Here is a 23,513-nt window from a genome sequence, read left to right as displayed (position 1 = left end):
TTGCAAAGTTTTTTAAAACCATCATTTGGCTTGAAGTATGTTTTTTATCTAAGCTGATATTTAAACAAATAGGCCTCTCAGTAATCACCCGTCATCCCCCCTATTCTTTTCAAGCATTTGCACCTGCTCTTCCACCAGCATGCAAAGAGCTGCCTGACATACCAGGAGTATTTTACTCTTGTCTACCTAATTCTGAGTCATAACAGAAAGAAATATTGACTGTTTTATCCTAATAGATATGTCAAATGTTAAAAAGGCCACGGCCTTCAAGATGTGCCAACATATTATCATGCTCTAAGAATTTTGTGGCTTTTTGCTCATATATCCCAGATCAACCAAGTAAAAGTCGCAGTGAACTAGAATTCCTGAAATACAGTGGAACAATTCAACTTTGTTGAGAGGAAAGCCATTGTAGCTCATGTTCAGAAGTCAAAGCTACTGGAGCCAACTCTTAACTGCATGAGATATTTGCTCGCTTCTCATGAAACCTGTTTGCTACTTCATCTTATTTTTAGTGGATACCTAGCAAAGAGAAATGTGAATCATCTAAGCATAGTCACCTCTCTCTGTCTCTCTCTGTCTCTGTCTCTGTCTGTCTCTCTCATTTCTCTCAGCATTTATCTTGAAATAGTTTTATGGTTGGATAAACAGATGGTCAGCTATAGTTCTGTGAAATTTGCTTTCAGAATGATTCCTCTACTTTTCTAGCTGGCTTATCAGCTAGAGAAGAAAATATTAATTTTATCTCCCTATTTTGGGAAACAAATAAGGTGAGATTGATTGTACCTCAAACATTATAGGCCAATATATTTGTAGTGAACAGTCAGAATGTCTTGAAAACTAATTTCTATTGAGAAACTCATTTTTTATGTTGATGGATTCATTATTTCATCAAGACGGTACTTGGCCTTGTTCTGTTTAACATTTTTGTCACTATCGGGAATAAAAGAATAGATGTTAAGTCTTGCACTTTGGTACCGTAAGTATAAAGTGGGAGAGACATGGATAGATAAGTTCTGAAAAGGATCTGCAAAGAGTAGTGTGCTGAAGGTTCAATGAGTTGACAGTGTGCTGTGGCAGCCAAAAATGGTTATTATAATCTTGACCTGCCATGTTAAGAGAGTGTGGCTTCCAGGAATAGGTGGGTGATAGATCCACTATGCTCTGCTTCTGTCAGACCTCAGCTGTAGTATTGTGTTCTAGGTTTAACAAGGACATTGATAAAGAGGGAGACTGTCCAAAAGTGAGCAACCAGAATCGTGAAGGATCTTGTTTGCAATAAATGAATTGAAAAAACTGGATATATTTAGCCTAGAGAACAGAGGACCCTGCAGGGACATGATAGTTGTGTTTAAGTATCTGAAGAGTCATCATATGGGAGTGGGATTAGATTTGTTCTGCTTGCCACCAGGAGAACCAGGAACAATGTGTGAGAGTTGCAAAAAAATGAATTTAGGCTGAATTTCAGAAAAAAACAATTCCTAATCATTTGAGCTGTTCAAAAATGCAATGTGTTACTGCAAGGGGCATTGTATTTACCCCTACTTGGAAGTCTTCAGGCTGCATAATCACTAGTTAGGAATATTGTGTTGGAGATTCCTTCATGTATGGGTTGGATTAAATGCCTGCTAATATCTCTTCCAATCCTCAAAATCTGTGATTCTTGCACTGATGCCCTCTTATCCCCTGGGTCAATTACAAAATGATGGCCGTTTTCATTTCTTGATCCCAAACCATATCTTCTAACAAAGATTTTTATTCAATTTTCTTAGTGCTCATTTTTGCACTGAAATCAACAAGTAGCAAAATATATGTTGGCTTTTTGTAAAGACAATTTTTGAAAAGTATACAGAATTTTTACATTTATTTTTTAATTAGATAGTGATGTTATTTTTATGGTTGTTTGAGCACTAGAAGGTAGGATACCTAAGCATATTTTTCATTGTCTCTTAGCAAATGAACAAATCACTAAAACCAAAGATGATGAGCCCCCATTGGTGTGTTTACCTTTAATAGTAGCCAGAGAGTACAATTCAAAGGCATGTAATGAAATGACACAATAAAAAAAGTAGCAAACACAATTTTGCCCACAGAGACATCATAAGTGGGAAGAATTGGCATATGTAGATAATATATGGTCAGAGCATGCAGATGGAAGAACATGCATGTAAGCAACATTTATGACAGGAGTACATGCATGAAGGAGCAAATGGGAAATATGTGTGATTTGTGAGGAAAGTCCCAAAAGGGATTTTTGGATATAATAAGTTTAAAACTAATGTCTATGGGATATCCATTTCAGAATGTCAATAGATATCTGGTGATATAGGACTGGAACTCAGTAAAGAGATTAGGACTGTTTATATATATTTGGGAATCCTCTGCCTAAAGATGGTAAGAAGCTGATGAGATTTCTAAATGAGATAGAATAGAGAGGGAAGAGAATAGGACTCACGATGGAACCTTAGGGGATACCCTAGTTAGTGGGCATGATTTAGAGAAAGTTTCCACGAAGGAAGTCCGAGGAGTGGTAATACAGGTAAAAGAACCAGGGGAGAAAAAAAAAAAACCAACAGAGTATCCAGGAGGAAAAAGTGATCGACAATATCAAATGTGGCATAGAGGTGAAGAAAAGACAGGACTGCGAAAAGGCAATTGGATTGGAGTTGAGCAAATTTCAGTTGAATGATGAAGCCAAATAGTAGAGGATTTAGGACAGATTGAGAATAAAGATGGATGGATTTTTCAAGGCATTTAGCTGAAAAGTAAGGAAATATGCATGATAATAGAAGGGATGGTAAGATCAAGTGAAGACTTCTCAAGGATTCAGAAGACATGGGTATGTTTCTACACATCAGAGAAGTACTAAGTTAGGCAGAGAATGAAGGAGACAGAGATAGAGACAGGCAGACAGAGACATAGATACAGAGGCAGAGACAAAGAAAAGGGAGACTGGAGTTAAAGAGGAAGACAGTGAAAGCTGAGGTCAGAGATTGTAGGAAGTAAAAAAGCCACAGACCTTATTGAATAGTCTCAATCTCCATTGAAATATGTGGGCTTGGACCTCAGCTGAGAAAGATGGGAAGTATGAGGAGAGATGAGATTAGCAATATCCACTGCAGTGAGTGGGGCAAAAAACCAATTAAAGAAGAAAGGAGGATTTTGTTACAATAAGGAATCAGTTGAAACTAGATTACATTTGTAGAGGACTTAGCCAACCGTTTTATGACTTCCTCCAGCTACATTCAGAAGCAGATGGTGGGAACAATACAGGATTGGGGTTTTGCAAGGTGTGAATGATGACAGGACAAGGAGTGCGATGAAAAATGACTGAAATACTAAGGGAACCTCCAGCCTAGAGACCATCTAGAAATCAGCCAGCAAACACACGTGCAGATAAAGCAAAGCGATCTAAGAACATAACCTTGTAAAATGTTAACAGAAGGTGGTTAAAGATTATGAGTGGTGTCAGCTCATGGGACAGCAAGAAGCAATGGAAGGAAAAACAAGTTTATGGAAGGATTTAGCAGTGATCCGAAGATACTGTGAAGTGTGGGGATGGCCTGGAAGTGGTATAAAGGCTTCGTTTGGGGCAAGCCAATACAAAAACACTCCTCTCAGAGTCCAGCTTTCTAAGAAGCGAATCCAAATGGATGAAAGACATCTTCTGACCTAACTATAACCCATGAAGAGTCTATCTTATTTAATCTATCCATCAATTTTTGTCTGTCATCTAGCTATCCATCTGTCTATTCATTCACCCATCCATCATCTATATGTTATCTCTCATCTATATATCATCTGTCTTCTGTGTGTATCTATTATCTGTCTGTCTGTCTGTCTGTCTGTACATCTGTGTCTAGGACAGAACCTGCATATGGATGATGAATTGGGGCCAGAATTTAACAGAAGACAAAAGCAATTGCTTTTGAGAAATTGTAAAGCTTTTTTAAAAATTACCTCGATCTTCTTTCTAAAAACAAAGCTCATCTCTTTAATCCTGAAGTTTTTCCACCAAATAGTGCTGCATAATAGGCACTCAAAGTCTTATTAACCAACTAATGGCTGTGAGTCATGGCATGTTAGAGTCCAATGAATTGAAGTTGAGGATCACACAAAGAGTGAAAGAGAGATAGGTAATAGATGTGAACAAACTGCAACATGTAACAAATAATTAAAAAGGACAAAATGTATAAAATATGTCATCAAAGGACTTTGACTTAAATAATTGTTTGTTCATGTTGAGAGAATAAAGGAGAATTGAAACTAATTGTTTTGGAGCTGTGAGAATTAGAGGAAGATTTCCAAATGCACCGAATGGACTTCCCGTGGTGAAGTATGGAAAGGTAGAGACAAATTACACAGTTTTGGAAGTATCCGGTGGTGATTTGCTTTGGAGGACTACTCAAGTTGAGTTTTTTTTTTCATTTGAATAAGTTTATTTAATCAATTTAGAACATTATTCCTTGGTTACAATAATCACATTATTTCCCTCCCTCTCCTCCACCCACCCTTCCTGTAGTCGACATGCAATTTCATTGGGTATTACTTGTGTCCTTGATCAGAACCTATTTCCATTTTGTTGTTTAAACTAGGATGTTCATTTAGAGTCTACATCCCCAACCATATCCCTTCAACCCATGTATTCAAGCAGTTGTTTTTCTTCAGTGTTTTTACTCCCAAAGTGTTTCTTCTGGGTGTGGATAGTGGTTTTTCTTGTATATTCCTCCTAGTTGTTCAGAATCACTGCATTGCCACTAATGGAGAAGTCTATTACCTTCAATTGCACCACAGTGTATCAGTCTCTGTGTTTAATGTTCTCCTGGTTCTGCTCCTCTCACTCTGCATCAATTCCTGGAGATCATTCCAGTCCCCATGGAATTCCACTAGTTTATTATTCCTTTTTGCACAATAGTATTCCATCACCAACATATACCACAATTTGTTCAGTCATTCCCCAATTGATGGGCATCCCCTCATTGTCCAGTTTTTTGCCACCACAAAGAGCGTAGCTATGAATATTCTTGTACATGTCTTTTTCCTTATTATCTCTTTAGGGTACAGACCCAGCAGTGCTATAGCTGGATCAAAGGGCAGACAGTCTTTTATCGCCCTTTGGGCATAGTTCCAAATTGCCCTCCAGAATGGTTGGATCAATTCACAACTCCACCAGCAATGAATTAGTGTCCCTACTTTGCCGCATCCCCTCCAGCATTCATTACTTTCCTTTGCTGTCATGTTAGCCAATCTGCTAGGTGTGAGGTGATACCTCAGAGTTGTTTTGATTTGCATTTCTCTGATTATAATAGATTTAGAACACTTTTTCATGTGCTTATTAATAGCTTTGATTTCTTTAACTGAAAATTGCCTATTTATGTCCCTTGCCCATTTTTCAATTGGGGAATGGCTTGATTTTTTGTACAACTGGTTTAGCTCTTTATAAATTTGAGTAACTAGACCTTTGTCAGAGGTTTTTGTAATGAAGATTGTTTCCTGATTTGTTGCTTCCCCTCTAATTTTGCATGCATTAGTTTTGTTTGTACAAAAACTTTTTTAATTTGATGTAATCAAAATTACTTATTTTACATTTTGTGATTTTTTCTAGTTCTTGCTTGGTTTTAAAGTCTTTCCTTTCCCAAAGATCTGACAAGTATACTATTCTGTGTTCGCCTAATTTGCTTATAGTTTCCTTCATTATATTCAGGTCATTCACCCATTCTGAGTTCATCTTAGTGTAGGGTGTGAGATGTTGATCCAAACCTAATCTCTCCCATACTGTCTTCCAATTTTCCCAGCAGTTTTTATCAAAAAAGTGGGTTTTGGTCCCCAAAACTAGGATCTTTGGATTTATTTTAGACTGTCCTGCTGAGGTCATTTACCCCAATTCTATTCCACTGATCCTTTTTATCTCTTAGCCAGTACCAAATTGTTTCGATCACCACTGCTTTATAGTATATTTTGATATCTGGGACTGCAAGTCCTCCTTCCTTTGCATTTTTTTTCATGATTTCCCTGGATATCCTTGATCTTTTGTTCTTCCAAATAAACTTAGTTATGGTTTTTTCTAATTCAGTAAAGAAGTTTTTTGGTAGTTCAATGGGTATGGCACTAAATAAGTAAATTAATTTGGGTAGGATTGTAATTTTTATTATGTTAGCTCGTCCCACCCATGAGCAATCAATGTTTTTCCAATTGTTTAGATCTAGTTTTAGCTGTGTAGACAGTGTTTTGTAGTTGTTTTCATATGGTTTCTGTGTTTGTCTCAGCAGATAGATTCCTAAGCACATTGAGTTTTGTATGTAAAACTTCATAAGAACAATCTACACGTGCCTCTTGGACATCTCCAACTTGACACATCTTTATTATGATACAAATGACTGAAAGATACAAAGAATTTAAGTTTTTGTTCTGCTCAATGTTTGTGGACTATAAAAGAGCATTTGATATGGTAGAGAAAAATGTTACCTCAAAAGGCTCTCCTCCAATAAAGGGCCCCACACAGGCGGTTAAGTCAGATTCTTTAAAGGATATAATGAGAGATAATATTATTTGACTAGGTATTATTAATTATATCAAATGAAGCATGAAACAAGGAGACACACGCCCAGCAAAGATTTTTGCCCTTGTCATTCAGGACATCCAAATGGAAGGGAAATTTCCTATGTACTTCCCCTGGATATAGTGAGATCTTCCACACATTCCTCTTGGTGGATGCCAATGTGATGACTCTCCTGGGGTTCCATTCTCAGAACAGAGCTCAGCTCTAGGAAAGCCAGGCAGCCCCAGCCCACCAGGAGCCCTCCTCCCCTTCGCTTCATGCCAGCAAATGAGAGCTGCTGCTGAGGGTCTCACGCACCACTGCTAGGATGCCGACTTGGGGGGGAAGCACCGTTAGACTGAGATGTACCCCTGCCTTCCTCTTGTGTGCCAGACCACAATGGCTGTGGCTGGGCCTGGCAGGAGTGCTTTCAGGGTCTGAAGTTGCTTCTCTGTTGGAGTTACTGAGCAGTTCTGGAGTGGATTCTTATATTACTACTATCCCTTCCCAAACATCTGTTGATGTGAGCAAACCAAAAAGGATCCAAGGTTACACTGAAAGGGCAGTTTGGAGAGGTCCCTCTAGTCTGCCGGTTGCCCATTTTACATTCTTTTTAGCTCCTTTTGTCATGCCAGCCAACCCAAAGGGCTTCGTTGTAAAGAATTCTCTGCATGCCCACAGCCCGGAGCCCCTACAGTAACACAGCAGCAAGTTGAAATATTTCCATGTCTGAGTGGCTTCAGGCACAAACCTTCTCCATGAGAGCCAAATGAACGACATTTGGCTTAATAATACACTTAGAAAACACCAAGTTGATGAAGAAGGTCTTTCGCCCAGACAGATAGGTGGAGGAGAATGGGCTGGATTTCTTGGGATACTGTGCCCTTTTTTGAATGATCCCAATATTCTTTCTACAGTAAAGAATACCAGTATTTTAATGACATTCTTCTGGTAATGCTACGTGGCTGAGAATGACAAAATGCCCGTCTTGGAGGAATTAGAATTCTTGCCCACCCAGAAGACAATGACTGAGGCACACAGCAGTTGGGAAAAGGCAACAACATATTAACAACAAATTGCACAGGAAAAGCAGAATTAGGTGATCAGAGAAGGATGCCTCCAGAAGAACACTACCGGGAAGCTATGACCATGAAAGGACATGAACTCACTATCTAATGAAAGGGAGGAATGAATGGACTCTACTTGTATCCAATACAATGTCAAGGGATCTAGACAAAAGTTCCCAGCATATTGGGTGGACCCCCATGTAGGATTTATAGAGAGACATGTGAAAGTTGACATATTTACTTAAAAAGTAGAGAGCCAATTTCTTCTCTTCATGGTTCTTATCCACAGTCTTGTTTCATGAACTATTTATAGGATATTAGAGGCTTAGACTCTAAGTTGAAACAAAAGTTGCCATCAAATTTGGTGTTCCATAAGTGATTTTAATGTTGATTTGGATTAGAAATATCTTATTCTATTAGAAATTATTAAAAAATTAGAAATATATTAAAGTGTCCTAAGCCATCTCTATAATATAACAAATAAATATACAGTTTGTGTGGGTGGGTGGGTGGGGCATGGGGGTTAGGTTTTTTCCTTGTTGATAGAAAATAATTTATAAAAGGATAATTTTGAAGCAAAATCTTCAGCGAGCACCAAGAAATTCAAGTAAGCCAACGTCCTGAGGCTCACATGATTGTGGAGATGTAGTAGCAATTTTCAATGCTTTTTCCTTAGAGGTTATCACTTCCTGTCCATCTCTGACGGGTACTTCTTAGACATATATCTAAGCTGTTGTTTAGTCTCCCAGCGGTGCAATGCAGACTGAGCAGGTATCTTATTATACCTTGAAACCCCATCCTGTTGAAGATAAAATACAGAATGAATTTTATTTAGCACACACTATAGAGAAAAATGAATTTTATTAAAGAGGGCCCAGAATTTTGTCCTTTCTGTATTGATATTAAAGCATTGGTATCAGGTTTTAGACAAGTTTGAGGAAAATAGGGATATGAATTTGTATTATTTTTGAGAAAGAAAAAAATCTGCTTTTGAATCTGCTATTCTTGTTTAAAAGGTCAATAGACTGGGATATAGTTGGGAATAAAGAAACAGCTATAGTAATTAGTTACTTAGAAGTGATCAAATATAAAAGTTAAGATGTTCATACTGTAAAAGCTATATCCTCCCTCCACTTGTCTTCTTGAGGAAGCCTCTGTAACCGGTTTTTGGTAAGCTCCATTTGCAGGCCATCAAATTTACACTTGAACCAGCGGTGGGCATCTTCTATGTTAGATGTTATCTGAGGACGTGAATGACTGGGAGTCAGAGAAGAGGAATAGCCATAAATATAGCAATACATTAGTCCGACAATAAGTATCTATTTCAAGAGAATGGGTTAAATTCTGAACTCAAGTGCCTTAAAACCTTTTTTGCCCAACGGTTGACTTATGGAAGATGCCAACCTCTAGTTACAGTTGCGTGTTGTCTTCTGCTTGTAGCCTCTTTCTAACAGACTTGTTACTTCTTATTGCCTTCTCAGATTTTTTTGGTCCAAATCTGTGATTTAATTAGTATAAGGAACTCAGTTGTGGAACAATCCTTCCCTGACACAGATTGGCAACTTCTTTGAAACTATAATCTTAGAGAGTTGTTTAGGGCATTGAGAAGTTAAATGACTTGTACACTGTCACAAAGCTCATACATCCCAGAGGGAGACCTTGAACTTATAGGTGCTGGACTAGATGGAAGCAGATTCATTATTCTATGCTGTCTGCTCAGGCAAAAGGAAGGAAATAGAGGTAGAACAAGAGTCTTGGAGTAAGAGTTCAAATCCTGCCTTAGATACTTACTAGTTATATTTCCCTGGGCAAATTTCTTAATAGTTCTGTATCAGTTTTTTCATCTGTAAAATGAGGAAGCAGGATGTGATGATGACCTCTAAGGGATCTTTTAGTTCTAAATCTATGAATTATCAACATTAACTAGGTAACCTATAAATAGCTACAGCCTACAAAAATTGTCTTTGAGGACAGGATCTCCCAGTGTTCCAGATCAAAGAAAAGTGCTAGTGCTGGCTGCTTTGTGTTTCTACAGAAAGGTCAGCTCAGATCTATTCAGTAGCAGGGCCTCTTTGGCAAAGAACTAAAAAGATATGTTTTCCTCTTTGATTCTTCATATACTGCAAGTTTACACGGTTTACCTTCAAAAGACTAAAGATAGGGCAGGATAGGATTTTCCCTTCATTCCTGCCCAATGTACAGATAAATCAAGGCCATGCTATATCCAAGTAACATTCAAGATGATATTTGATAGAAAGGTTTAAGTCATATCTTAAGATAAAACATTGTTGCTAGAAGACCAATAAGCAAATTCACTAATTATTGTCTTATGTATACTTGCATTGTCAACAAATGATGATATCAGTTTAATCAGTTTAAACTAGTCGTCTGTCTTCAGTTAAGCCTGTCAGTAAATAAAGTCATCTCTAATTTTTTAGAATGACATCTTGTGGTGGGTACTTGAGGCTTAATATTTTTACATAATGATAATATGTTAATCAGAGTACAAGGTATGGCGAAATTAACAAATATTTGGGACAGGAATTAGTAAATCAGCTAATGGCTAAAGCCAGATACCATTTGACCAAAGAAAGAGACTAAAAACTCTGTACCTGTTTTTTATGTCCATGCTTCTGGCTCACCTGTTCCGATTGCATACTGACTTCTTTCAGTTTATTTTCTGTTACCTCTTTACATTTTCTCAGGTGTTTGATTGTTTCTTCCATTACCTGAAGAGGTAAGTGATGCAACGATCATTTAAAAATGTCTTTTCTGTTAATTGGACAAGTAGCTTTGTCAGTAAACAGGGAAATAGTGAAAAAAAAAAGTTTAAGAATAAACCCTGCCAGTGTGATGGAAGCAATATGATCACTTCAATCTAATTCTTTTAAAAAATCCTTTTTTATTCATTTTGTCAAACATTCCCCAGTTACATATACAATTTTTAATGATTATTTTAAAAAATCTTTTGAGTTCCAAATTCTCCTCTCCGTCCCTCCCTTACCTTCTCCTTGAGAAGGCAAGCAATTTGATGCTAATTACACATGTGAAGTCACGTAAAACACATTTCTATATTAGCCATATAACAAAATAAACGATTAAAAATGATAAAAATAAAGAGCATAAAAAGTGTGCTTTAATCTGCATTTAGAATTTATCAGTTCTCTCTCTGGAAGTGGATAGCATTTTTCATCATGAGTCTTTTGGAATTGGCTTGGATCTTTGCATTGCTGAGAATAACTAACCCATTCAAAGTTGACCACTGTACAATATTGCTGTCACTTTTACAACGTCTTCCTGGTTTTCTTCACTTCACTTTGCAGGAGTTCACAGAAAGTATCTCAGGTTTTCCTGAAAGCATCCTGCTTGTCAATTTTTATATAGCATAGTAGTATACCATCACTATTATATACTACAACCAATGAGCATCCCTTAAGTTTTTGGTTCTTTGTCACCACAACAAAAACTATTATAAATATTTTTGTACATATAGGTTATTTTGTTATTTTTTTCTTTGCTCTCTTTGGAATACAGACTAGTTGTGCTGGGTCAAAGAGTAAGCACAGTTTTACAGCCCTTTTGGGCATGGTAGGGAAGGTAATTTTTTTTTTTTTTGGTAATTCTATTAGGATGTCATTAAATAATTAGAGTACATAGGATTGCCGTTTTATTTATATTTGTACTGCTCATCCACAAACAATGGATACTTCTCTAATTATTTAGATATAATTTTATTTGTGTAAAAAGTCTTATAATTATGTTCATGTAGTTCCTGGGTTTGTTTTGGCAGGTATACTCCCAGATATTTTGAATCTATCTATGGTTATCTTATGTTATTTTCAATTTTGGAAAATTTTACTTAATTAATTTAGAATATTTTTCCATGGTAACAAGTTTCATGTTCTTTCCCTCCCCCATTCACTCTCCTATAGTTGATGGGCAATTCCACTGGGTTTTACATGTGTCATTGATTAAGACCTATTTCCCTATTATTGATACTTGCACCAGGGTGATCATTTAGAGTCAACATCCCCAATCATATCCCCATCAAACCATGTGATCAAGCAGTTGTTTTTCTTCTGAGTTTCTACTCCCACAGTTCTTTCTCTGGATGTAGATAGTGTTCTTTCTCATAAGTCCCTCAGAATTGTCCTGGATCATTGCATTGCTGCTATTAGAGAAGTCCATTACATTTGACTGTACCTATCTGTGGTTATTTTAAATGGAGTATCTTTATCTTTTCTGTAGGATTTTGTTAGTAACATAAAAATGTTGATAATTTATGTGGGTTTATGTCTTACTACTTTGCTAAAAATTATTGATAATTTCAACTTAATGTTTAGTTGAATCTCTAGGATTTTCCACAAATGCCATTATACTATCTGCAAACAGATAGTTTTATTACTTCTTTGCTGATTCTGATTCCTTCAGTTTCTTTTTCTTCTCTTGTTACTGTTGCTAGGATTTCTAATACTATAAATAATATTGATGACAATGGGCATTCTTGTTTTACTACTGATCTCATTGGGAAGGTTTCTATCTTATTCTTATCTTTGTATCATTTTAAGAAAAAACCCATTTATAGCTATGCTCTCCAGTGTTTTTTTTTAATAGTGTTTCATAAATGTTATATTTTGTCAAAGGCTTCTTCTATATTTATTTACATAATCATATGATTTTTATTACTTTTGATGTTAATATAATCAGTTATGTTGATTATTTTCCTTATACTGAGCTATTCCTGCCTTCATGGCATAAGTGCTGTTTGGTCACCATTTATACTTTATGATATGTTGTTGTAGTCTCCTATTTAGTATTTTATTTAGTATTTTTGCATACATATTCAGTAATGAAATCAGTTTATAATTTTTCCTCTGTTTTTGCTTTTTGGTTTAAGCACTCTGTTTGTTGCATGAAAGGGATCTGGTAAAACACCTTTATCTACTATTTAAAATAATTTATTTAATAATAGAATTAGTGGATCTTTGAATATGTGTAGAATTCATTTATAAATCCATATGGTCCTGATGCTTTTTTTACTTAGCAAGTTCATTTACAGACTGTTCAGTTTCTTTTTTTCTAAAATAGGTTTAGATATATTGTTTCCTTTGCTGATGGGCTAAGCAGTTATTTTTTTGTAAGCATACTTCCATTTCACTTATATTATTAAATTTGCATATAATTGAGCAAAATAATTTCTAATCATTGTTTTAATTTCATCTTCATTAGTAGTATATCTGTCCATTCCATCTTTAATGCTAGTGATTGATTTTTCTCTCTTTTTAAATCATATTAATAAATCATTATTAATCATATGGATTCATTAATAAAATCATGTTAAACAGTGTTTATCTTTTTTATTTTTTCCAACTCCTATATTTATTAATTCAATAGTTTTCTTATGATCAGTTTTATTTATCAAACCTTTAAGTTTTAGGATCTTTGACTTGGTGTTTATTCAGGAATTTTTAATTTCTTCTTTTTCTAGGGTTTTTTTGCACTTCATTCCAAATTCATTGATATTTGCTTTTCCATTTTATTAATATAAGCATTCAGATATATAAAAATTTTCTTCTAATTACTGCTTTTGCTGTATCTTATAGGTTTTAGTATATTGCCTCATTATTATAATTTTCTTTAGTGAAATTACTTATCATTTCTATGATTTGTTCTTTAACCTACTCATTCTTTAAGATTGTTATTTAGTCTCTAACTAGTTTTTACTTTGTGTTTCATGGGCCCTTGTATATAATTTTTATTGCATTGTGGTCTAAAAAGGATGCATTTAATATTTCTACTTTTTTATATTTAAATATAATATTTTTGTGCCCCAATTGTCATTTTGTAAAGGTACCGTGTACCATTAAGAAAAGGGTATCCTCTTTTTTGTATCTATTCACTTCTCTCCAAATATCTATCATATTTTGCTTATCTACATTTTATTAATCTCTTTGACTTCTTTCTTATTTATTTTTTTGGTTAGATTTATCTCATCCTGAAAAGGGAAAATTGAAGTCTTCCATTATTATTGTTTTGTTGTCTATATCCATTTGTAACACATTTAGCTTTTTCTTTAAAAATCTGGATGCTATAACATTTGGTGCATATAAGTTTAATATTGATAATGCTTCATTGACTATGGTACCTTTTAATATAGTCTCCCCATTTATTTCTTTCAATTAGATTTATTTCAGCTTTAACTGTGTCAGGGATCATAATTACTACTCTTGCTTTCTATTCTGCTCCAGCCCTTAATTTTTACTCTGTGTGTGTCTCTCATTCTTAAGTGTGCTTTTTATGAACAACTATTATCAGGTCTTGGTTTTTGATACTTTCTGCTATTCATTTTCATTTTAAGGGTGAATTCATCCCATTCATATTCAAAGTCATAATTACTAGTTGTAGATTTCCCTTCATTCTGTTTTTCCTGTTTGTCCTTCTCTTCCTTTTTTGCTGTTTCCCTTCTCAGACATCCAATTTCTTCTGTCCACTTACCTGTCCAATTTGCACTCTTTATTAGAACCCTTCTCTTATCTTCCCCTTCACTCTCCTAGTTCTAAATTAGCCTACCCTTCTGAAGGTCTTTCCTTTGTTCCTTGCCCTTTACCTTCTAGTTCTTATTCTATCCACTTTTCCAAAAATCCATTCCGTTTCCCTCCAACTCTGCCATTCTATTTCTTAATCTGAATTTGATTCTAAAAATCTCTCCCTTATCTTGTCCTGAGAGTCCTTGCCTTATCCCTTCACTTTACTCCTATTTCTTTTTTTTTTTACATAAATCCTTATCTTCCATTTTAGAATCAACATTGTGATTGGTTCCAAGGCTGAAGAGTGGTAAAGGCTAGGCAGTAAGGGTTAAGTTACTTATCCAAAGTCACACACCTAGGTATTTGAACCCAGAGTCTCCTATCTCTAGGCCTGGATCTCAATGCACTGAGACACCTAATTGCTCCTACCCCTATTTCTGATATTTATTCCCTTCTAGGTCTCCCTCCCTTTTCTTGTCCCCTTGCCCTATTTTCTCTTAATCTACCCTTTCTTTCTTTAGTCCCACCCTTGTCCTAATCCTTTCTCTCCTGTTTCTCTGGACATTAAGAAGATATTTACCCTTCTAGTTGTATATGTTGTTACCTTCTTAGCCCAGAACTGATGAGAATAGGGTCCTAGTACTTTCACCTTTCCAACTTCTCCCTTTCTCTTTGACAGATTTTCTATTTATGCCTCTTTTATATGAGATAATTGTTCTATTTTACCTCTTCTTGCTATATTTTATTATTTTTAGCTTATTCCATTATATTCAACTATACCTCAAGTCTTTTATCTATATATGTTCTTTGAAACTACCCAGGTAATTATGTCATCCTTAAGGATTACAGATGACATTTTCTATATCAGAAGTAAACAATTTGACCTTTTTGGGTCCCTTATGATTGTTTTTTTAAGTTTACCTTCTTATGATTCTTATGGGTTAAATTTTCTACTGACCTATGGGTTTTTCCTCAAGAATAGTTCAAACTCCGTTAGTATATTAAATAACTAATTTCTCCCTTGTATAAATAATAATGCTCAGCTTTGTTGGATGTTATTTTTGGTTGTAAACCCAGTTCCTTTGCTCTTTGAAATATGGTGGTCCATGCCCTTTTCTCTTTTAATTTGAAGTTGATAACTCTTGTTATTCTGACTATAGCTCCACAGTATTTAACTTGCTTTTTTTTTCTTGTTGCTCATAGTACTTTCTCCTTTCCCTGGGAGTTATGGAACATAGCAATGATTCTCTTGTGCATTTTCATCTTAAGGTCTCTTTGTGGTGGTGATTGGTGAATTCTTTCAATTTCTTTTCTATTCTCTAGTTCTAGAATTCCTGGGCAATTTTTCTTAATGATTTCTTGTAGTATAGTGTCTAAACTCTTCTTTGAATCTTTTTCCTTCCTTCCTTCCTTCCTTCCTTCCTTCCTTCCTTCCTTCCTTCCTTCCTTCCTTCCTTCCTTCCTTCCTTCCTTCCTTCCTTCCTTCCTTCCTTCCTTCCTTCCTTCCTTCCTTCCTTCCTTCCTTCCTTCCTTCCTTCCTTCCTTCTTCTTCTTCTTCTTCTTCCTTCCTTCCTTCCTTCCTTCCTTCCTTCCTTCCTTCCTTCCTTCCTTCCTTCCTTCCTTCCTTCCTTCCTTCCTTCCTTTCTCTTTCTTTCTGTCCCTTTCTTTCTCTCTCTCCTTTTCTTTATCTCTTCCTTTCTTATCATAATCTTTTGGGAGTCCAACAATTTTCATAATTGTCTCTCCTTGATCTATTTTCCATGACGATTGTTTTTGCAATAAGATGTTTCATAATCTTCTATTATTTCATTCTTTTTGTTTTGTTACTTTTTGTTGCCTTAGGAAATGATTAGCTTCTCTTTGTCCAATTCTAGTTTTAATGAAGTGTTTTCTTCTGAAAGATTTTGGATTTCTTTTTCCATTTAGGTGATCTTTCTTTCATAATTTTCTTGATTTTCCTTGCATTGATCTTATTATTTTTCTTTAATTTTCCTCAACCTCTCATATTTTGTTTTGAAGTCTTTTGAAAGCTCTCCAAAAAGCAATTTTTGAGCTTGTGAACTTAATATTTTTCTTTGCTGTTTTAGAAGTAGGTGTTTTTACTTCACTATCCCTCTAAGTTTAAACCCAAGTCTTTTCTGTCTCCATAATAGCTATCAGTAGTTGAGTTCTTTCTCTTACTTTTTTTTTTAGGTGGCCAGGACAATATGCTTAATTTTTTATCTTATATTAAAAGAGTCCAAAATTCCAAAGATGTTGGGGATGGTGCCTTAGGTTTTAGGATTTTTTCTGTTTGTTTTCTGGGTTCTATTTAATTCTTCCAATTCCTATAATCTAGGGTCAGTGGTAGTCCCCTCACTCAAGTCCAAGTCTGTGACTGACCTCAGGCGCTCTGACTAGAGCCCATTGGTAGTTCTGCCACTACAAACAGACAGCTCACCTCTCCCATGCTCCATGTCAGCAACCAGGGTCTTCATTCTGCTTGGGGGGACCACAGTCAACAAGGCCCCAGCTCCATTGAAACTGCACTCACCACTGTGTGCTCCCTCCTCACCTTTCCTCTCCTGGGGCTACAACCTGAGATAAAGCAGGTATCTGGTTTGCATGTTTGGCCCCCCAAAGACCTTCTTTGGTTAGGGGTCACCCCCTCCTGTGCATGAGTGGGGATCTCTGGAGCTGAGGTTATAGCCTACATGACTGTTCCCAGAGATTTCTGCCTGTTGTCTCTGCTGGCATCTGCCCCTGGGATGTAAGCCCCCAGGTCAGTCCCTAGGTAAGGGCATCCAGCCCCCTGGGATTGATGCTTATTGATTTTGCTTGTTTGCTCTGAGGAGTTTGTCCTATCTGGCCAGACCAAGGCCAAGGAAGTCAGCGACCTTCCTTCCTACTTGTCCTTGGCTGCTAAGCTTCACTCCTGACTCTTATCTGTTTTTGATACTTTTAGCATTGATCCTGTGGAGTTATTTTTGATTGTTTATGGGGGAGTTTGGAGAGAAAGGGAGTCTCAGACCCTGCTCTCCCATCTTCCCACATTCCCCCAGAAGTAAGTCGTTTTTCTTTTTTTAAACCCTTACCCTCCATCTTGGAGTCAATACTATTGTATTGGCTCTAAGGCATAAGAGTGGTAATGGTTAGGCAATGGGGGTTAAGTGACTTGCCCAGGGTCACACTGCTAGGAAGTGTGAGGTCAGATTTGAACCTAGGACCTCCCATCTCTAGGCCTGACTCTCAACCACTGAGCCACCCAGCTGCCCCTGAGAAGTAAGTCTTTAGAAGAGAATGGATAACTAAACTTATGAATATCTCAGTTAGGTCCAAACAGAAATTTTTTTCTTCAGAATATTCTCTGGTACTGAACTTTCCTATTTAAGTTGCTGTTTCTGCTGTTCTTGGAGTCCTCTAAGCTTATAACTATGGTGTTACACTCAGCTCTTCAGTCTTCTTCACTCTACACACCTAACCAGGTGCCATGTATTATTTTTACCTCCACAACTTCTGTTACATAGAACTCCTTTGTACCCACATATCCATACCTTATTTCAGGCTCTCATCGCCTCTTGCTTAGAGTATTACAATTGCCTCCTAATAGAGCTCAGGTCTCTCCACTTTCACTCCAAGCCATCTTATGTAATGTAGCCAAAATGCTCTTATATAAGTACAGAATTGACCACTGAAGTCCCCTATTGAATAAACTTGAGCTTATCTACAATAGGTGTCTCCACTCCTCATCCTCTTCTTTTTTCTTCTTCTTCCCTCTATTCTAAGTTTGGTGAATTAAGCTGTAAATTTACATATATTTGGTACAGTGTGTAGAGAGCTGGGCTTAGAGTCAAGAAGATCAGAGTTCAAATTTGACCTCAGATACTAGCGTTGTATCTCTGGACAAGTTACTTAACCCTATTTGCCTCAGTTTCCTCATGTGAAAAATGTGTTTGTGCACTGGTTTGGTGATCCACTGAGTGTCTGAGTTTTGGTATATGTTGAAATTAAGTTATATGAAATGAATCAATAAGGATAACTCAAAGAATTTATAGATTGAATCTTCACTTACTCAATAAGAGTTACTCTTTGGGGCCCACAGTGGTATCCAGCATGATGAAGGCTCCTGGCCAGCTTCAGCTCATTGACGCCATGATGTACAAGTTTACTAAAGACTGAAACTTTGGGAACTGGAAGCTTTCACCCACTGTGGGGAGCCCAAATCCAGTAGATGACATAACCTCGCTCAGTCTTGTATCAGATGTGGCTGGCCAGGGAGCTCTGTGGAGGGTCAATACCTGGCAGTACTGTTGACCAGACATTACCAAGAGGAACTGATTTCCTTTTGACTACTTCCTTCTTCCTCCTGACTTCCACCTGAGAGCTGCCATCAACTGGAAAGGAAGAAGGTGCCTTCCCTTAATCTTCTCACTCTCCTCCTAACTATTTGATGGCTAGCTTTTGGCTTTGTCATTCAAAACTGCTTTTTTCCAGAGTCAGTAACAATCCCCAAAAACTCAGATCCAACAGCCTCATGTCAATGCCCAGGCCTCTTGACCTCTTGGCAGACCTTGATGTTTGTCTTCTTTCCTCCATGCTCTCTTGCCTGGTTTTGTGACCCTGTTCAAGCCTAGGTCTCTTCCTCTCCCTCTGACTGCTCCTCAGCCTTGATCCTAGACCTCTTCCTCTGACCCCTCCTCAGCCTTGATCCTAGGCTTCTTCCTACCTCTCTGACCACTCCTCAGCCTCCCTTGCTGGATTTTTGTTCCAGTCACCTAACAGCTTTGGGTATCTGTCTCCCAAGACTATACTGAATTCTCTTTTCTTCTCTACTACTTTGCTTGACAACTTCATCAGCACCTAAGAATTTAACTATCACTTCTATGATAATGATCCTCAGATCTGCATCTCCAGCCCTCCCTTCCTAGCTGATCTCCAGGCTCACACACATCTTCAGCCAACTATAGGACTTCTGGAACTTCTGGCCTCCAGCCCAATAGACATCTTAAACTCGATCTGCCTCAAACTGAATGTATTATGTTTCCCCTCATGCTCTCCCCACTCCCTAACTTCCCCATCAATCTTCAGGGCATCACCAGCCTCCAGTTCCCATAGGTTCTGGGGCTAGCTGTCACCCTTGATGTCCTACTTTGACTTACTTTCCACATTTAGCCTGTTGCTGAGGCCTGTCCATTTACTGTTGTAACATTTCTGGCACCTTCTTCCCTTCTCTGGCACTGACACCTCCCTGGGCCTGCCTGCACCAGATGGCCTCCCTGTCATCAGTCCATTCTCTACTCATCCTTGTCAGTCATCTCCCCAAAGGGCAGCTTTAACCATGCCATCTCTCTGCCCAATAAACTCCAGTGGCTCCCTATTACTTCCAGGATCAAATATGAAATTCTCTATTTGACCTTTGGAGTTCTTCATAAATTTTGCCACCCCCTAATAACTTTCCATTCATTCAGACACCTGCAGTGACTCTGCTCTCCTTGCTATTCCTTACACAGGGCACTGCATCTCTAGGCTCTGGGCATTTTCTCTGGATGCCCCCAAGGCCCAGAATTTTCTCTTCTCATTTCTGCCTCCTGGCTTCCCTGGCTTTCTTTGAGGCTCAGCTAAAAGTCTATTTTCTACAAGAAGTCTTTGCCAATCCTCCTTCATTTTCGTGCTTTCCCTCTGCGCATTATTTCCTCTTTATTTTATCTATAGCTTGTATGTATAAAGCTGTTTATGTGCTGTCTCCCTTATTGGATCATGAGGTCCTTGAAGGCAGGGATAGCATTCTGCCTCTCTTTGTATCTCAGGCACTTGGCACAGTGTCTGGCATATGTTGGTGTGGTTTAGTCATTTCAGTCATGTCTGATTCTTTGTGACCCCATTTCTTGGCAAAGGTACTTTCCCCCTCTCCAGCTCATTTTACACACGAGGAAACTGAGGCAAACAGGATTAAGTGACATGCCCAGGGTCACATAGCTAGTACATATCTGAGATTGAATTTGATTTCACATCTTCCTGATTCTGGGTTCAGCATTCTATGCATTGTACCACTTAACTGTGTCAACTGGTACATGGTAAGGTACATATTATCTGACTGCCCTGTTATCTCTAGGATAAACTATAAGACCCTCTGTTTGGGTAATATGCCTTTATACTGACTGCTCCTCATGCCTTGGAATGCATGCCTTTTTCACCTCTGCCCTGCTGAGTCCTTCATTTTTTTCAAAATGCATGATAGAAATGATAGAAGGGGAAAATGATAAATTTTGGAGATGTAGAAAAATGGGACACTAATACACTGATCCAACCATTTTTGAGGGCAATCTGGAATTACAACCAAAGAGTTATAAGATTGTGCATACTCTTTGACCTTAGTGATAGGTCTGTTTCCCAAGATGATCAGGGTTAAAGGAAAAGAATCCATTTATTCTAAATATTTGATAGCAGCTTTTTTTTTTTCCTGGTGGCAAAGAGATGGAAATCGAAGGAATTTTCATCTGTTGAGGAATGGATGAATAAGTTGTTGTATATAATTGTGAATGGAATATTACTGTGCCGTAAGAAACAATAAGCAGATTGGTTTTAGAAAAACATGAGGGGGGGGGGCAGTTGAGTGGTTCAGTGAATTGAGAACCAGGCCTGGAGATGGGAGGACCAAATCTGGCCTCAGACACTTCCCAGCTGTGTGACCCTGGGCAGGTCACTCTAATCCCCATTGCCTGGCCCTTTACCACTCTTTTGCCTTAGAACCCTTCTAAGGCAGAAGGTAAGGGTTTAAAAAGAAACAAACATGGAAACACTTGCAAAAAATAATAAAGAACAAAATGAGCAGAACCAAGAGAACATTGTATATAGCAAGAGAAATATTGTTTGATGAATAACTATGAACATCCATCTCCAGAGAAAGAGCTAATAAGTAGATGTGTGCATGATATGGTGTTTAAATAAATATTCATGCATGCTTGTCTGTATATCTTTGTCAAATAGTATCTTCTCTAGTTCGGAGTGGGGAGGGAAGGAGACATCTCTGAACTTAAAATGTGACAAAAAATAAATAGAAAAAAAGATACAGAGGATGCTCTCTGCCTTTTACCTAAAGCCTTTCTTCATATAATAAATATCAAATTGTTTGCCTTTTCAAGAAGAGGGGAAGCATGAGAGAGGAGGGAATTTGGAAATCAAATTTAAAAAATAGATGTTAAATTTTTTTAATGTAATTGGGAGTGAAATTTTAAACATATATTAAAGAACTTTCTCGTTTCTCTCAAGATCTTCCCTCTATAATCTACCGTGCATTATAATACTTTGTATATATTTATTCTCCAAATATCTATATAGGATCATGTTGATTCCACCAATAGAATGTGAGCTACTTGAGCTTACAGAGGTTTTATTTGTTAAGTTTGTGTCTCTAGCACTCAGAACAATTTTAGTCCTGTGCTTGTGGACTTATACTACTAGAAAAGCAATACTTTTTACAGTGCAGAGGTTAAGAAATGGGAAGACCCTGAAAAAGGAGTACTCAAATATCTTTTTAGGCCATATTTAGTCAATTATATTTTAAGAATGAGGGCTTTGTTCTAATAAACTCATGAGTTCTATTTTTATAAACGATAAACATTGGTAGGTAATGCTATAGTATTGTTAAGTTCATATGCCCAAATTTTATATTTGTGTATATGAGGGTGGCATAAGGTTTTTACACTATTTTCAGGAAAAGCATCAGTTATTATAACTTCAGCCTATGGTCATGGATGACTCAACTTCTGGGCTAAACAGGACCTCTTTACCTGGCACCGAGCCTCCCACTCTTGCCTCATTTTTCGTTCTGCCTCTATTCGCATTTCTTGTTGCCTATTTCGGGCTGAGGAATCATGCTGGCTCTTTGCTAATATCTGCATTTCCCGCTGTAGAGTGGCCATTTCAGCCACAAATTTCTGGATGCTTAATGACTGCAAAGGCACAAAAACAAAGACTAAAATGATCACGAGCAAGTGTGGGACTTTTGTAGTTCAAGATAAACACACATTTAGTAAAAAGTATTTACCTGTTCAAAATTCTTTTTCTGATATTGATCCTTAATTAGCTCCATTTGCCTCAATTCACTTTCTATTTGCTGAAACAAATGGGGAATAATGTAAGTAAGATCAAGGGAAATTTGCTTGTCCCACTTGCCAGTAGGATACATAGAACCATATAAAAAGAGTGGTCTTTTCTTCATAACTGGTCCATTGGCACTGAAGAACAAACTTCAGTCTGATTAATGTGAGAAGGAATGGTTCAGTGGCCAGGACATACCCCATTTTTACAGGGAAACCACATACCTTTACAGCAATATTTGCTGTGGGTAGGGGGAATAGACTGTTTCTTTTCCACAATGTAGTTTTTCTGGGCTTTGTGATCTCCAGAAACTCATCATTAATCAAGATTCATTCAGCTATGAAATGCACCTTCTCAGGAACCTGTGGCGCTCCTCTCTCTGATCAAAGAGGGTGGAGGGTGGACACTGGAGAGCTTCTCTCAGATCCTCCATAATTTAAAGAAGTCACCCAGGGAATACTTTCCTAGTTTTTAACATCTCCAGAAACACATCATTCTGAAAGATGAAATCAACTCTGAAGCACACCTCCTCAGCATCACCTGCCCTGGATCCCTCCTCCTTTTTGGTGTGAGAAGGTAGGACATAGACATTTGGGAGGTCCTCCCTGATCCTCCACCATTTAAGGAGGACATCTTGGGAATTCTCATCATTTCCTACCTGGCTGCTTTCTTAGATTTCATGGTCTCCAGAAATTTATCATTCTGCAAGATGAAATCCATTTTCATATACCTCTTCAGCACCTCATCCCTTGGCTCCTCTTGCCCTTTGGCTATAGAACTTCTCCCTGGTACTCCATCATTTAAGGAGAGTAGTCAGGGAAGTCCCCTCATCATTTCTCACCCAGTTGCTTTCCTTGACTTCATGGTCTCCAGAAACTCATCATTCTTCAAGATGAAATAATCTTTGAAACTTACCTCCTCAGATCATTTCCCACCCCTGCTGTAGGACTTCATGTTGTTCTGGTGCTAGGTAACCTCTTTCCTCAACCCTCCCACTTTTCAGGTTCTTTTTATGTTTTGAATTCCCCATTAGATGAGTTTTTTGAGAGCAGGGACTGTCATATACATTTCTTTGTATCTCTGGTCCTTAGTGCAGTGCCTGGCAAATAGTAGGCACTTAATAAACATTGACTCTGTTATGAGACCTTCCCATTTCATAGTTGTTATTAGTAATGCCCAAGGTCACCACAAGCTATTAAATATTCTGAAAATGCATTCTCCTGGCATCAAATGCTTATATTTCAATTCAGGGGACAATATTAACAGAGGGTCTTAAGATAATTCCTTGTGGCAGAGGGCTTT

The 23,513-nt window shown here is 37.5% G+C and overlaps 1 protein-coding gene across 6 annotated transcripts in view; it reads right to left on the bottom strand.

The window, feature by feature from the left end:
• Window positions 1-6,418: 6,418 nt before the first annotated feature.
• Window positions 6,419-23,513, bottom strand: part of CCDC150 (coiled-coil domain containing 150) — a 120,739-nt gene continuing 103,644 nt past the window's right edge. Inside the window, exons 8-12 of one of the 6 annotated variants that reach the window (XM_056794144.1) lie at window positions 22,159-22,227; window positions 21,902-22,063; window positions 10,248-10,334; window positions 8,715-8,846; window positions 6,419-8,404 (exon numbers count right to left, since the gene is read on the bottom strand). In XM_056794144.1, the coding sequence (XP_056650122.1) occupies window positions 8,288-8,404; window positions 8,715-8,846; window positions 10,248-10,334; window positions 21,902-22,063; window positions 22,159-22,227 (567 nt within the window). In that variant the 3' untranslated portion in view covers window positions 6,419-8,287. Of the gene's footprint in view, window positions 8,405-8,714; window positions 8,847-10,217; window positions 10,335-21,901; window positions 22,064-22,158; window positions 22,228-23,513 lie in introns of all 6 variants that reach the window. The other 5 variants (XM_056794141.1, XM_056794140.1, XM_056794139.1 and 2 more) reach the window with 5 other exon arrangements.

The sequence above is a fragment of the Monodelphis domestica genome, chromosome 4 (genome assembly GCF_027887165.1).
Source record: "Monodelphis domestica isolate mMonDom1 chromosome 4, mMonDom1.pri, whole genome shotgun sequence".
Lineage (NCBI taxonomy): Eukaryota > Metazoa > Chordata > Mammalia > Didelphimorphia > Didelphidae > Monodelphis > Monodelphis domestica.
This window is presented reverse-complemented; position numbering and strand designations above follow the sequence as displayed.